The sequence below is a fragment of the Streptopelia decaocto genome (genome assembly GCF_964273445.1).
Source record: "Streptopelia decaocto genome assembly, chromosome: 1".
Classification (NCBI taxonomy): domain Eukaryota; kingdom Metazoa; phylum Chordata; class Aves; order Columbiformes; family Columbidae; genus Streptopelia; species Streptopelia decaocto.
In genome coordinates this window covers 83,323,062-83,339,277 of record NC_138663.1, presented here as the reverse complement: position 1 = coordinate 83,339,277, position 16,216 = coordinate 83,323,062, and the positions used below count along the sequence as shown (strand labels likewise).

The 16,216-nt window shown below is 46.8% G+C and overlaps 1 protein-coding gene across 1 annotated transcript; it reads left to right on the top strand.

Annotated features, from left to right (window-relative positions):
* The first annotated feature begins 2,670 nt into the window (after positions 1-2,670).
* NECAP1 (NECAP endocytosis associated 1) lies at positions 2,671-13,702 on the top strand. The gene is made up of 8 exons (XM_082069688.1): positions 2,671-2,833; positions 4,043-4,143; positions 7,823-7,927; positions 8,338-8,419; positions 8,808-8,916; positions 8,999-9,185; positions 11,122-11,215; positions 11,330-13,702. Exons 1-8 carry the CDS (start codon positions 2,736-2,738, stop codon positions 11,376-11,378), a joined length of 825 nt encoding a protein of 274 aa, XP_081925814.1. The 5' UTR covers positions 2,671-2,735; the 3' UTR covers positions 11,379-13,702.
* Positions 13,703-16,216: the final 2,514 nt, after the last annotated feature.

The window sequence follows — 16,216 nt, the reverse complement described above, 5'->3', positions numbered from 1 at the left end:
TGAATATGCAATTGGTGCGTGTAATAAATACCAAGAAGTGTGAATCATGTGCACATTCGATTAGAGGAACGATCCTCTGAGCATCCGGTGTGCTGCAATAAAAGTGCCTGCTTTTTAACACTATCAAAACAGCGTTAAGGAGTCTTTTTGCCAGCTTTTTGGTATCAGCACTAAACCCCTGGCCCACAAAGGCCTTTACACTACAAATATTGCTAGGCCAGTATACTAGGCAAGTATAATTCTGTACTGTTTTATAGGCCTTCTTTAAGCAGCTCTGTTCTTCTCCAAGGTTTGCCTCTCATTAACCTCTTTGCCTTCACTCTGGCAGTCTGGCAAACAACATAACACCAGCATATAGCAAGCAGGCAGGCAGACCCTTCTTTAACACTGTGGCACTTAATCTGCATCAAGCATTGGTGCAGTGTATTCCTACTAGTTCTCAAGCAGGCTGCATGAAAAGATTCAAGTTTCTTTTCCCAATCAGGTATCTGTCCATCACAGCATGCAGCCTGGCAGGGCACCCACAGAGCAGGGTGTGGGCCTCTGCTCCCTAGGGCATCAAGATCTGCCACAAACCAGAGTGTCTCAGACTCCCCTTCTGCTGCAATGAAGCAGCGTAAGCTGGCAGAGAGGAAGGGGAAAAGGAAGCTGTGCATTTGCATCATTCCATATCTGTTTGAGTACTTAGCTTACACTGGTCATGTATCTTTCCTGTGTATCTACTCATACAGCTGTCAACATAATTTCTGGGGAAAATTAAGCCAGGTATACTTAGTTAAACAGTTAAACAGCTAGTTAAACAATAAGTATCTTACTTTGTTAGTCCAAATGACCCAAGACTATTCCTGTTCTTGGCTTTTAAACAGCTTCACTTGCCAGATCTATTGAACGAGTAGTGCAGACTCTCTTTCTTTCTTTCAGAATTTTTCTGCACAGGGCACTGTCAGACATACAATGCTGGTGATGAGAACAGCTGTCCCATATCTGTACAAAATGGAGTGCAACAGACTTACAGGTTTAACAAATCAGTTAACAGGGAGTGTTGGTCAGGAGACATTACAGGGGGTGTTGCTGGGGGAATATGAAGGGTGGATCAGAAAGCTTGTACCCTCCAAGTACCTCAACCAAAGGGAAAAGGAGGAGAGATCACCTGAGACCAGGGATTAGGAGGCTGTGTCTTCCTGCACTTTTGAGAGACCCTGTAGGGACTCCTATGGACTTTATTCAAATAAAGTTTTATTTTATTTTTTTATTCCTCTGTCTCCTCTTTGAACATTTACCTCTAGTGAAGCCACTTTTCACACACTGGGCTAGCTGGATGTTTGACCTGACAGGAGAACAGCTTGTTTGACTGCTATGATTACGTTTCATTACCATCCTGTTCCACTTATCTCTGGAAACGGCAAGAAACAAATCTCCAGATACTGTTTCAGCTCTCACTGCATTAACTAACATTTTTCCATACCAGAAAAGAAAAAAAAAAAAAAAGATAATAATTCCTCGGACTTAGTGCTGTTTCATTCACTTGTTTTACTCTCAGCAATAAACCATGCTAAGTCTTCCACGGATAACTTCAAACACTTCCTAGCACAATCAGCTCATGCTATGCCCACCCTGGCTCTGTGGATATGTAACTGTCTTTGTAATGTTTCTTATGTCTTTTCTTCCAGTTTTCAGAGTAAATATTTAGTACTTTAGACACTCAGTTGCGCTACCACATAGCAGTACCCTTAAACACTGGAAAGTCACTATTAATAAAATAAAGATGCCCTGCTATTAATAAAATAGCAGTTTAATTGCTACTAGTCTTTCTCTTATTTGGTAAATAAACTAGCCACTTATTTTGGCCATGTTTCTGGGAAGTGGCATTCCTGAAATTAACCTTTACGTAGCAGGCATTCTCACCACTTGCAGCTGCAAAACTCGTAACGGTTTCTGCTGTGTTTCTCTGCTTTGCTTTTTTTCCAAAGGCCTCCTGATGCCAGCACCACAGGCCACACAGAAGTATTTTTTTACTTAAAACCTAAGCTTTGACCCAAGCCTGCAGGAAAAACACACAAGGACAGAAGTGCCCAGGCCCACAGCGGAGGTCGTGCAGGGGCTGCCAAGCCCCCCTGGCTACTTGTGCAGTGGTAAAAAACACAGCTCCGTTTTTCAGCAAGGCTCAGCTGTGGCTTCCCAACTCTCGGTGCAACACCAGCACCTTTTGCTTAGAGCCACTGCAGCCAGCAGCCCCTGTCCCGTGCTTAGAGCCACTGCAGGAGGCCACAGCCCAGCACCTCTTGCCCTTCGTGCCCTCTGCCGTGTCCCCGACGGGGCAGTTCACCCTCCAGCACCAAGGACAGGATCCCGACCTCCCCAGGGGCGCCCCAACCCGCCTTTCTCTGCCGACTCCCGGCATGGCTGCGCTCAGCTCCAGGATGGCGCCCGGCACTACTTCATCAGCCCGAACCAAACATGGCCATGCCAGGTTCTGCGGGTGACCTGCCAGGGTCCAAGATGGCGCCAGCTCCCGCTGATGTGTCAGAACCGGCCCCAAGATGGCCACCTCCCCGCCCCTGCTCTTTGCTGCCAGGAGCTAAGATGCCTTCCCCTGTGCCTTCGATGTTCCTTACTTCCTGCCCAGCGTCCCTAGGCGGCGTCTAGCCCTCATCAAGGATGGCGGCCGGAAGTGCCTCCCGTTATTAGGTGCCCACCCCTCGGTCCTCGCCCGGGTGTTGGGGTTCGCGGCCGAGATGGCGGCGGCTGAGCTGGAGTATGAGTCAGTCCTCTGTGTGAAGCCTGATGTCAGCGTCTACCGCATCCCGCCGCGCGCTTCCAACCGCGGGTACAGGTGAGGGAGCGTGTGGTTCCCGGGGTTGACCCGGTCCGGCGCGGTCCTTGGCCGCCCTGCCCGCGGGACTGCGGCCGCAGCCTCAGGGGCTGGGCCTGGGAAGGGGAGTCCTGGGGCGCCGTGCCCTGCGGCCGGCAGCACGTTGAGGCCTGTTTCCCGAGGCCTTAGCTCTCACTGGATGGAGCTTCGGGGGAAGCTTGAGTCATCACTTACAGGTGCTGTCTGCCTAAAAGCAGCAGCCGTTGCTCTGTGCTGCGGAGGAGCAGGGGTTGCTCTGTGAATCGTGTGCGGGAGGTGAGGGCACCTGAGCTATTTGCTCTTCCAGGAAGAGCTGACCTCTCAATTTGCTCCCAATTTGCCTCATTCCCTGGGATGTGAGTCCGATGTGGTATAATGGCGTGTTGAATTTGGCCTGTTGGCTTTCACAATAGCGGGGAAGAAGCCAGAAGGCAGTGTAATTCTTAGGAAGAGATTGCAAGACGGGGAGTTAGAAATCCTTTCTTTCTCTTGACCTGAAGCTGCTGGAGTGTGACTTTGTAAGCTGTGCCCACAGACTTTCTGGAGGAATGGGTGTGTGCTCTGAAGCACTGGTGGATGTCAGTGGTGGTTTCTGAACTTGGCAAACTGTTGGTGCTGTAAATGCTGTGCCTGGTCACAGATGTTTGTTTCCAGTTGTAGAATCCTGTAGGTTGTTTTTGTTTTTCTCAGTCTCTCTCTTTTTTTTTTTTTTGTCTTCCCACCTTTACAACAGTGTGTAGCAAAGAATTTGGTGGGCTAGTCAAGATGGCTGTGTGTATCATGTTTTACCCAGTATAAGCTAGCTGCCTCTAGGTTCAGAGGTAGTTGATATTATTTTACATCAATAGGGGACAATAATGGTGTTGCTTTTCAGCATGCTGTTAATTAGTTTTGGGGGTTTCCCTGATGCTCACAAGTCATTTATTAGTTGCTTTTGAGTTTACTGTTCCAAGCGAGTTTCTGGGTTTCGGTCTCCCCTCTTCTGCAGGCCTGTAAAGGTAAAGACAGAGAGACAGAGTCTCTATTTCCCTTTACCCACATGTGTCAATTGTCAGCAAGGAAGAATAACTGAGACCTCATATATTGCTTGGAGAAGTGTTGAAGGTTTGGGAGCAGAGGCTTCTGTTGAGATGGTTGGGCAGAAGTGGGGGGGTTTGTGTATGGTCAGTGAACAGTTGCTTTTATTTTCAGGGCATCTGACTGGAAACTGGACCATCCGGACTGGACAGGGCGGCTTCGTGTCACCTCCAAAGGCAAAACTGCATATGTGAAACTGGAGGATAAGGTTTCAGGTAAGGGAAAGGCTGTGGCTTGGCGAGACTGTGGCTATGATTGCTGCATGTGAACATGTGCTTCTAGGTCCTCTCAGAGCTGTGTGTGGCAGTCTAGGCCATGCAAGAAGTTGCTCTCCTTAACACCCAGTTAGAATCATAGAATATCCTGAGTTGGAAGGGACCCACAAGGGTTATCAAGTCCAACTCCTGTCCCTGCACAGGACAACCCCACAGATCACAGCATGTGTCTGAGGGTGTTGTCCAGTCTCTTCTTGAACAACTGTCAGGCTTGGGGCCGTGACACCTCCCTGAGGTGTCCAGTGCTCCACCATCTTTTAGGTGAAGAACCTTTTCCTAATGTCTAACCTAGGCCTCCTCTGGCACATCTTCCTGCCATTCCCTCAGGTTCTGTCATTGGTTACTAAAGAGAAGAGATCAGCACTTGCCCGTTCTCCCTTTGTGAGGAAGCTGTAGGCTGCAATGACATCTACCCTTAGTCTCCTTCAGGCTGAACAAACCAAGTGACTTTAGCCAGTCCTCACACAGCTTCCTCTCCAAACCCTTCACCAACTTTGTAACCCTCTTCAGATACTCTCCATTAGCTTTATATCCTTTTTATCCTGTGGCACCCAGAACTGCACACAGTGCTCCAAATGAGGCTGTATCAGTGCAGAGCAGAGTGGGACAATCACCTCCCTTGCCCGGCTGGCAATGCTGTGCTTGATGCACCCCAGGACATAGTTGGCCCTCTTGGCTGCCAGGGCACACTGTTGGCTCATGTTCAACTTGCCGTTGACCAGAACCCCCAGATCCTTCTCTGCGGAGCTGCTTTCCATTGTGAGTTTGTTGTTCTTGCAGCCATGGTTCTCTGGCCTTGGCTATGGGGCCCCCAAGTCCATCTTTGGTGTTGAAGTTTGAGGTGAAGAAAGCATTAAACGTCTTGGCTTTGTCTAGGTCCCTGTTTATAATGTGACCATGCTCATCAAGTAATGGGCCAATGTTATTTCTAGCTTGCCTTTTGCCATTAACTTAAAAAGCCCTTTTTATTGTCCCTCACAGTACTGGCCAGCTTCAATTCTAATAGAGCTTTGTCTGTATGAATTTCATCCCTACAGTGGTGCGCAGCACGACTGTAGTCCTCCCATATCACCTGACCTTGCTTCCACTGACTATGTATTTACTTTTTTTGCCGTAGTTCAAGAAGATCCTTGCTCAGCCAAGGTGGCTTCTTGCCTTGCCTGCTAGATTTTCAGCATTTCGGAATTTCCTGCTCCTGTGCTTTTAGGAGGTGGTACTTGAAAAGCAATCAACACTGATGGACCTCAGCATCTTCAAAAGCTTCTTCCCAGGGGACCTTACTAAGTACTTCTCTGAGCAACCTGAAGTCTGCTCTCCTCATATCCAGACTTGAGGTCTTGCTGTCAGTTTTTCTCCTGTTAGCATAGATTTTAAATGTGACTGCTTCATGGTCACTGTGGCGAAGGCAGTCACCAATCACCAAAAGACTTTCTCTGTTAGTGAGTAGCAAGTCTAGGAAAGCACCTTTCCTGGTTGGTTCCCTTAGTACCTGTGTCAAGAAGTTATCATCCAGGTGCTTTGGGAATCTTCTGGACCTGTTGGTGCCAGCTGTGTGATATTCCCAGTTGACATCTGGCAAGTTGAAGTCCCCCATAAGGACAAGGGCAGATGACTTAGAGGCTTCATTTAGTTCCTTAAAGAATAACTCATCAATATCATCATCCTGGCAGGGTGGCCTATAGTAGACGGCCGTGACAACTTCTGCTTTACTTGTCTGACCCTTAATCCTTACCCAGAGGCTCTCAACTTTGCCATCGCCAACTGCCAGCTCCATGGAATCCCGCCCCTCCACTACATACAGTGCCACCCCCTGGCCTCTCCTACCCTGCCTATTCCTTCTGAAGAGCCTGTAACCATCCATCATGGCGCACCAGTCACAGGATTCGGCTCACCAGGTTCCACTAATGCCAATTATATCCCTGGGACTGGGGCAAGGCTTTCAATTCATCTTGCCTGTTACTCATTCTGCACACATTCGTGTAGAAGCACTTTAAGTGTGGCTATGGTGCCCTTCATCTCATCATGCAGTCTGAAGAATCTCACTGTCTTGCAGCTCCTTGAGCTTTGATGTGCCACCTGGTTGCTCATCACTGACTAGCCTGGTACTTCCCCCTTCCAATCCCCTGTCAATCAGCCCTGCTACCCCTTGAGCAAACACCTTTTCCCCTTCTGCAAAACGTGCATCCCATCAGATCTCAGTAGACCTGGTGAAGAACAGGCCAACCCATGTTCGAAAAACCCAAAGTTCTGCCAATGACACCAGTCTCGGAGCCACATGTTGATCAGCTGGGCTTGTCTGTTCCATTCTGTAGCATCTGATCCGTCTACCAACTGCCCCAAGGTTCTGAAATCTATTTGATTACCTTTAGACTTCTTTTTCCTACCTCTTCCCTGCCAACATGAAGGGCCAGTAATGGATAATAGTCTGAGGACCTTACCAGCCTAGGGAGTTGTTGGATAGCATTTCTTACCCTGACCCCAGGGGGGTAGCAGACTTCCCTGTAGGTTTGGTCTGTGGTGGATGCACTTGACCTCCGCCACCCTACACCCCTGTGACAGGGTCACGTTGGCATATTGGGCCCTCCATTCTCTTCAGAAGGGAATCACCTGTGGCAACTACCCTGCTTCTTGTCTTTATGTCTGAGGTTTTAATGGTTTGATGTGTTTCATGTGGGGTGTAAGTTGCCTAAAAGGACACTCCTTCCCAGAGTTTTCCTCAACAGCATCAGTTGTCTGCCCATCCAGTTCCAGGGCCTCATACCTGTTGTGTACAGGCACCTGGGAAGGTAGGCAGGCTGAGAGTGGATTCATCTGCTGCCCTGAGCAGTAACCTGTTTCCGTTCTCCCCCATCTCCTGGGTCTTCTCTTTCTGCCTGCTGGTGAGAAGGTAGGGGGTCCTTTGTCTCGTGCCATGGTTGGCTTCTGTGCTTGCCTCAGGGATGGTATAGTGTGAGTCCACCAGTCAGTCTCCTTCTCTCATTCCCTGGTGCTCCTCAGCCTGGACTTCTCCTCCTGAAACTCTGTCACCAGGTTGAGCAGCTCCTTCACTTGGGCATATCACCCATAGGTGAGCTCACTGCTGCCATCAGTCCTGGAGCAGAAACTCAGGCACATCCTGCATACTGGGACCTGGGCAGCTACATTTTCCCTTGCAAGCTCAGTTTGGGTGTCTGCATCAGCTCTGGCAGCTGGAGGGACCATGAGGGATGCTGAAGGCACAGCTCTTTGCCAGGTGGATACCACACCTCCTGCTGTTCTTAGCTCCTTGCTAGTGGGTTATAGCCTTCGTCTGAAGTGGCAGGGTCCTCCCTGCTTGCTCTGCCTGCGCAAACTGCCCCACCCCTGTTTGCTGACCCTGTTTGCTGCTAGTCTGGTTGCCTGTGCTCCCTAGAGGCCGTTTAAATCTCTCACCATTGCTCCTGGTAATGCCCCCTCTGCATCAGCCTCTCTTGCAAGATTTGCTGGTTGCTGGCTAGTCCCTCTGCCTGTCTGCAGGTTTCCCTGCCTCCAGGATCTTTGGGATCCCCCTCTTGCTTCCTCAATTCATGCTCTGCAGGAGAACTTACCATAGCTGCTGCTGTGCTCATTGCTGACTCATCTACTCATTTTTTGTCTGCAGGAGAACTCTTTGCCCAGGCTCCTATAGATCAATACCCTGGCATTGCAGTGGAGACTGTGACGGACTCCAGCCGCTATTTTGTCATTCGAATTCAGGATGGGACTGGTGAGTTGAGGGGTCATGTATGTGCCAAGTGCTAGGGGTGGAGGAGACTTAGCCTGATGAAGCTGGATGTGTGCCAGGTAGATTGAAATGATGTTGGGAGTGCTGAAAAGGCTGGGTAGTGTGCCTGGAGGGGTAGGAAGGCAAGGTAAACAGAGGAGGATTCTGTACATTGTGTGGAGTCCAGGGGCTGGGAGGGAACATTCAGTTTTATGAGAGTGCTATGTGGGAAGAAGGGTGCATCGTGAAAGCTAAGAACAATTAACTGCTGTGAGTTGCTGGTGTCCAGTTGCAGGTGTGTTGGAAGGAGATAGCACAGAGTGGTTTAGGAGAAGCAGAAGGATTTTGGAGAGAATGAACACAAGAGCCCATTTCCAGGGCACCTCCAGTGACCCCTTCTGTCTCCTTGCTAGGACGGAGTGCTTTTATAGGCATTGGCTTCACGGATCGTGGTGATGCCTTTGACTTCAACGTGTCTTTGCAGGATCACTTCAAGTGAGTTGTGCTTTTCTGAAATGATGTTTTTCCTCTGGCCTGTAGAGAACATGGTGGGTGGTGGTGCATGTTCATTTAGCACAGGCTTCCTTGGGATGGTCATGAAGCCTTGCTTTGGTTCCATCAGGGACACTGGAGTGTGCTGCCAACTGTCGTGCAAGCTTGGAGTCTTGGAGGGTCAGATTTGTAAGCCTTAAGCTTAGGTCCTGTGATGCTACAGGTGCAGTGTTAATCTCTTGAGTTTGTGGTGTTTGCGGCTTTTTACTGTACTACATGGGGAGTAGGAGGTAACTGATTTGACAAGGCAGGAATTTCTTTGGTGGGGTGGGGAGAGGAACCACTGTTTCCCTTTGCCACAGGCTCTTATGTCTTCCCCTTTTCTTTTTAGGTGGGTGAAGCAGGAGACTGAGATCTCAAAGGAGTCGCAAGAAGCTGACACACGTCCCAAATTAGACTTAGGGTTTAAGGAAGGGCAGACCATCAAACTGAACATTGGGGTAAGCAGCCCAGTTTACCCTGTTTCTTTCTATGGGTATACCAATGGAGACTCTTCCTCACTAGGCCTTTGTTTTTATACAGAACATGACGACAAAGAAAGGAGGAGCAGCCAAGCCTCGGGTGTCTGGATCAGGGGGCCTAAGCCTGCTGCCTCCCCCACCAGGAGGCAAAATTTCAGTCCCTCCTATACCTCCTCCTTCTTCCACAGCCATTTCCAACCATGTCACACCACCACCCATGCTGAAACCCAGTAATGTGAGCAGTGCAGGTAAACATTAGCATAGAGCAAACAGTCTGTCAGACACTAGTCAGTGCATAGAGAGGGCTGAGGCCTGCTTCAAGGAACTGTTGTTCAATCTCATGTCAACAGCAGCCTCTGAGACATGATGTGTCCTGAGGGCTTTGCTCTCTATGACCTGAGGATCTCCGTACCTGTTTAATAATACCTGCTTGTTCTTGCAAGGAGGACAATGTTGTAGCTCCGGTCCTTGCAAAATGAGAAACCAAGCAATTTGGTCAAAACTATCTGGGAGGGGTAGATATGAAATTTAAATAGCTGGATTTTTCTGAACTTGTATGTACTTTAGGGACACTGACAGAGTTGTACAGGGTGTCCAGAAAAGTACTGCAAAGTCACTTGCTTTCCACAAAGAGGAGGCTTTAGTATGAACAGCAGAAAGAAGTGCAAAGTATAGTGGAATTGTGGGTATAGTGGGTTATTTTAAAATATGTGTATAATTTTATATAATATTATTTATATATTAAAAAAATAATAGAATATAAAAAATAGATGTTGAGCTTCTTACATGTGTATGTACCAGTTCAACAAGGCCAAGTTCAAGGTGATGCATCTGTGGTGGGGCAATCACTGGTATCAATACAGACTGGGGGATGAATAGGTTGAGAGCAATCCTGTAGACAATGACTTCGGGATATTTGTGGTTGGAAAAAATGGATATGAGCCAGCAACATGTGCTTGCAGCTCAAAAAGCCAGCCATATCCTGGGCTGCATCAAAAGGAGTGTGGCCAGCAGGTCAAGGGAGGTGATATTCTACCTCTGCTCTGCTGAGACTCCACCTGGAGTCCTGTGTCCGGCTCTGGAACCCTCAGTACAGGAAAGACATGGACCTGTTGAAAATGGTCGAGGGGAGACCCACAAAAATAATCAGAGGGCTGGAGCACTTCTCCTGTGAGGACAGACTGAGAGAGTTGGGGTTGTTCAGGCTAGAGATGAAAAGGCTCCAGGGAGACTTTATTGTGGCCTTTCAGTATATAAAGGGGCCTTGTAAGCAACATGGAGAAGGACTTTTTACCAGGGCTTGTAGTCAATAGGACAAGGGGCAATGGTTTTGAACTGAAAGAGGGGAGATTTAGGTTAGATACAAGGAAGAAATTCTTAACAAGTCTATTTAAACACTGGAACAGATTGCCCAGAGAAGTTATGGATGCCCCATCACTGGAAGTGTTTGAGGTCTGATTGGATGGGGCTTTGAGCAATTTCATCTAGTGAAAGATGTCCCTGCCCATGGCAGGGAGGTTGGGCTAGATGATCTCTAAAGGCCCCTTCCAACTCAGCCCATTCTGTGATTGTGTAACAGAGAGGTTGCTGCAGTCTGCTGGATGCTATACACACTTTTAGTGTGACCATACAGAGGTGTCTGGAGAGGTGATGATACTCTTGTGAAGGCAGAGATTTTAGCAGTGCTGTACAGAGATCAGAGTGAGAAGAAACCGTAAGCTTCTGAATAAGCCTGTGCTCCAGTGCTTGATTTATACTTTTAAGGTGATGCCTGCTTGGCAACTGTTATGATTGCTGAGCTTGGACTGAGTCTGAGCCTTATTTCTACTGGGAGAGGTAATATATTACAAATCTGCCAGCTGATATGCTAGGTGAAGACTGAATAGTTCTTGAAGATGATGTACCCCTGTAGTAGAGGCTGGAGGCTCAGTGCACATTCAGCAAAAGGAGATACTGTTATAATCAAATCCTTATAAAGTCTAACTTCCTTCTGGAGGGAGAGCTGGAGTCCCTTCAAAGATTCTCTCCCTGTATCCAGCAGTTTGTGTAAGGTGACATCTTAAATACCTGGGGTGTTTTCTTCATCATTAGTTTGATTTTGTTTGGTTTTTTTTGTTTTGTGGTTGTTGGGCTTTTGGTGGTGTGTTGTTGTGGTTGGTTTGTTTGTTTTTTCTTCCACCTTAGATATTCTATTAGACTTAGATGCTCCTGCATCTGCATCCAAGCCACCAGCATCAGCTGCCACAGACCTCTGGGGAGACTTCAGCACTGCATCCAGGTAAACTGTGGTGAAGGAAACTGTACACAAGGGTAGTGTCCTGATGGGCACTGGAAGAGCTGTAAGTTAAGTCTTACTAGATCTGCTCTTTTGATTCTCCTTTCTTTATTTCAGTGCTGTTCCAAATCAGGCTCCTCAGCAGTCCAACTGGGTCCAGTTCTGAATGGTCAAAGCAGTGGAATGGGACAAACTGATGACCAAGAGGCTCTAGAGGCACCAAATGGGATCAAATGAGGCACAAACCTCTCTAGTCTTCAATCAAAAACAAATCAGGACAATCCTTCCTCTTAAAACCAGATCTTCACTTAAGTCAAAGCTTACTGTTTTTGGTCCCACAGTGAAACTACTGGACCTAAAGAGAACATACTGACTCTCCACAAGATGGACAAGGAGGAGAGGGGTAGCCTCATCTCTTCCGCCTGCTTGACCATTACATGGTACATCCTAGCTCTTTTTCCCTGTCTTTTCATACAGGGAAAGTAAGAATCCTGAAGAAGGTAAGTACAGGAGGAGGCTGGGAGGTGCCTCTGGGTTCCTTGCCCTTTACATTTTCTCTGGTTAGACTGTTGCTTTTTGTGGCTGTTTTCAATAGTGACTCAAGTCTCTGCAGCTTGGCCTGCAGTGCTGAGGGCAGCTGCATTTGGCTGCAGTTTGTAACTGGAAGCTGTAAGGAGATAGGCCTTGTCTCAACACAAAACTCCAATTAATTATGTCTGTGGTGAGGAGTGAACCTTGCCATGCATGCACTACTCTTCCTCTCTTTGGTGCAGACCTTGGTAGTGCTGGATGTTCCTGTGCTCTTGTGGGAAGGGTCATGCAAGTCCTTGAGTAGACCTGCTGCCGTTGTGCTGTGGCCCCAGGTGGGCACCCCATCATAAGGCTCCTTGCCTTTGGCTTGCAGGTTCACTGGAGGAAATTCTCTCATTTTCAGTCTTTTCTCCCTCCTGCCCCATGCAAAGGCCTCATTGTCATTGAGCTATTTTAACTGGAAATGACATTAAAAAAAAAAAAAAAAGCTTGTTTTCATAATTTGGTAGTTATTTGCACTAGGTGACAACCAGGTAATCCCACCACTTGACATGTCATGTTCCTGCATCACTATCCTGAGCACTGGCCGTGTGTTGTGACTTGGCACTGTGTTACAAGTATTGCATATCCATGCCACAGTAAGGACTATGGTGGGACAGTGGATTATGCGCTGGCGAATTGAAAGTTTTCTTCCCTTCTCAGCTCACACTTATCATTTGGGCAAGAAATGTATAGTAAGCCCTATCTTGAGAACTGTGGCAGTAAAATTCTCCCACCTGTGTTCCTTCTTGGGGCTTTTTTTCTGAGGCTAACTATCAAGGGATGTGAGCTGGTTATTGTAATTAGGATTTTTTTTATTATTATTTTTAATGTGCCCCAAGCCCCCTTTATTTCCTGTATGGTTTAGGGCGTTAGAAAGAGGTAGAAAGCCCTTACTTCTGTTCTCTTTGGGAGAGTTTCATAAGGCCCTTTGATCTCAGCACTGTTCCATCTTCAGCAGCTATGGATGGGGTCTGGGTTGTAAGTCTGTGGATTACTCTGGCTAAAGCCCATGGGCAAGCTGGAAACCTCGCAATGCTAACTACCTTCTGTGATAACTGATAAGTCAAAACATTAGCTGGGAAGGTGGTCTCAGTGACTCTTATCCAACTACAATAACACTAGGGTTTTGGTACTTCACTGGAAGGCTTCTTCCTGTTTTGAACACTCAACCAGCAGCAATGCTTTTGTAACTGGAATATGCTCTGTTAGCACACCTGTGCAGTAAATTTTTCTCATTGGGCAAAGATTTCCTGGTGAGGCTTTTAAAAGAGAGTAGTTAGCTGTATGCACCTTGTACTTGTGAAGGTCTGTTGTTCTTTTTGTCTTCTTACTATGCTGAGGGCATTCTGGAGACAAAGTTTCACTTAGACCATCCCTCTGGGAAGCAAAATGATTGAAAACAGCTATGAAGCTGCTGCAGTTCCTCTTGTGGAAGTGGGAACCAGACTGCTCTTGGATGTATTTTAAAGAATAATTTAATCCTGACCCCCTGGTTTTTGTGGTGTTTCCCCTGCCACCTGTCCCCCACCTTCATAGTCACTCTTGCAGTCTCATTGTACTTAAACTCCCTGCGTCCTCTGAATTTGTGGGTGGCTATAATCTGCTAGCGAAGTCATGGACTCTGCTGGTTAGCTTTTTGTTTACTTTTTGTTGTGTTTTTTTTTTTTTTTTTTTTCTAAAATCATTGTGAGGTCCTGTCATTTCAACTGTGTATGAGTTCTGGAAACCAAGAAGGTTCATGGCACCAATTTACAACTAACTAGGATCCTTTTCTGTATTGTCTTAGTTAGTATTCTGGAGATAATATATTATGTATTTGAAAAGCTGAAGAAGCAAAAATTGAAGATGTATGTATATAAAGCATAAGATGTATTCGTGCAAATGGTAATTAAACAAGTAGTCTTTGGGAAAAGAATATCATGAGTCTTCTAAGTTGTCAAACTGTTGTTGCTTTGGAAGCTCTGCAGATTGAATGTCTTAATTCCTTCAGCAAGATCCTAGTTAGCCTAGTTATCCTAGGAGTGTGGAAGGACACAAAAATTACCTATTGCTCTTCCAAATAAGATAAAACCAAACAAACAAAACCCCCAAAAATCAAACCCCCAAAACCACAAACACCAGCCAAACACCCCCCCAAAACTAACCAACCAAAGGCAATGAACAAAAAACCCCAACAAAACACCACAATAAAAAACCCCAGTGCATGGAAACAGACTTGAGTGTGTGTGTGTGTGTGTGTGTGTATGATGCTTGAAAAGAATGGATAAAACTAGCAAGTGAGAAAACTTAGCTGCCCTGCCATTTAGCACTTCGGATATTAGAGGCTTCTACACAATGAAAATGTTTTCAGAATTGATTCTTGCCATGCTTCTAAATAGGAAGCAGTCTGTGCTGACTGCAGGGATGCGCAAGGTGAGTGGTCCCTTTTTCAAGGAGCAGCAAGGGCAGGCTGCTCTGAAAGGAAGAGCAAGCTGGAAGCTGAGTCACAGCAAGGCAGACAGAGGCAGTGGCCTTGCTGACAAAGGAACAGCCCCACAGTGCCTGAGCAGGAAGGTCAGAGCAGGTCAGGATGAGGATTTACATCAGCAGGGTTCATGTCCAGGCATGGTCATGGCTGCACTAACTCGGGCAGGGATCAGGGGTAAGAACCTTGGCTGATACAAACTCACAGGCAAACCTACCAGAGGCTTCTCAAAGCCAGACACCTGTATTATTTAAGATGGACCTCAGTCCAGGCAGCCAGTCCACCAGAAGGTGAAAAATATGCTCATGGCCCTGATGTTCTGTCAAGCCTTGTCAGAGCCATCTCTTCTTGCACAGCCACACTGCTTGGTGTTCCTCTGCCAGACAGCAAAGCTCTATGTATGTCTGTGTTAAAAGTACAGTCTTGTGGCCTTGGTAAAGATGAGAAGTCTTAATCTTTTAAGTCAGCTGCTTGAATGAGACTGGCAAATACAGGTGTCATTGTCAAATATTCTAGCATCCGTGGTGGCAAAAAAAACCCCACCACAACAACAAACAAAAAAACCCTTGCAAAACAAAACACACTACCTTTCTTCGGATCTAGGAGCAAAGCTGTTATCCTATTTTGGTGAATATGGTGGATATGTTGTGTAGGTCCTGGCCAGGCAGAAGGTGAAGGGTCTTGTCCATGAGCTATGGTGAAGCTTATCTGAGTTTTCAGTAAGCACTTGTAGCAAAAAGGATTGAATAGCCTCAGAGAGTATTTGTTCAGAGGAGGATTTTCGGGTGAGGTATACCTAAGGGTTGTGCTGGGATATACTCCTGTTTGTGCATAGAGAAACGTAGAGAACTGGGATACAGTTCATGAGGGAGAGTTTAGACCTGTCTGGAGATTCTCCTGGTCCCCATGCCTTTTGTCACAGTGAGTCTTGCTAGAATGCAACAACTTAATCTGTCTTGTGTAAATCTTCTCCTATTTGGTGATGATCAGGAACAGTCTTCTTGTCCACAGTGGGAAAAGCTGGCTATGACTGTAAATCACTAGTAAAATGATATGGCCTGTGACTGGAAGGGCTGAATCCTTCAATCTCTTCCTGCACTCTGTTGCTGGTGGTTTCTTGTAATGCAGCAGAAGCCAGTATGCAGGCTACTTGAGACCTACAGTCTCTGATGTTGCTAGCAATCAAAACCATGGTAGCTGCTTGCTCACTCCAAGCCCTCCTGCCCCCCAAGTAGAGGAGAGAATTGAAAGGGAAGAGAGAAATGCATGGGTTGAGATAAAAATGGTTTAATAATGTAACAAAAAATACTAATATCCTACTAGTAAGATATATTTTTAAATATATATAAAATGATAATGCAGTTCCTCATGAACTCCATCCACACTGATTAACCAGCACCCTTCTCTTGGAACAGCCAGAGCTGGGGAGAGAGAGACATCAAAAAGGCAGAAAAGACCTAAAGGCCAACTGCAAAATGACAGAATGGCAAAAGGCTGAACTAATGGAACGAAACTGAACCTGAATGGATCTCACAAACCAGAAAAGCTGACTCCGATTATATATGTAGCATGATGCTAATACTATGAAATACTTTCATTGGTCAGTCTGGTTGTCAGTCAAAGTCTGTCTGATCTATGCCCCCTTTCCTAGCTGCCTCGCACCTGACAATAGAAGTGCCCCAAGTGAAACTCCGAACCTTTGGGGGTGAGAAATCCTCTAGATATCTGCCAATGTTCTCTGACATGCTCTGCCACCCGTGACCATCTAGCCTCAAGGCAAATCTCTGGGTGTTATTCTTAAAAAATCTTTTTGTAACTTTGTACATGATCTGAGATACATTCAGGAAACACAGCAATAAAAGCATGCTAGCTTGAATATCCCCAGGATGTGCAAAGTTCTCAAAAACAGTTGTACCTAAGCCAAAGGAGAAAAGGGAGGTGATAAAACGGGGGAAAATTCCACTCCC

What these genes read in the sequence shown, in the direction of transcription:
- NECAP1 (XM_082069688.1), top strand. Translation starts at nt 2,736, where the DNA reads ATGGCGGCGGCTGAGCTGGAGTATGAGTCAGTCCTCTGTGTGAAGCCT. An exon ending in TCGAATTCAGGATGGGACTG is followed by an intron (nt 7,928 to 8,337) that starts GTGAGTTGAGGG and finishes TCTCCTTGCTAG; the next exon opens with GACGGAGTGCTTTTATAGGC. An exon ending in CAGTAATGTGAGCAGTGCAG is followed by an intron (nt 9,186 to 11,121) that starts GTAAACATTAGC and finishes CTTCCACCTTAG; the next exon opens with ATATTCTATTAGACTTAGAT.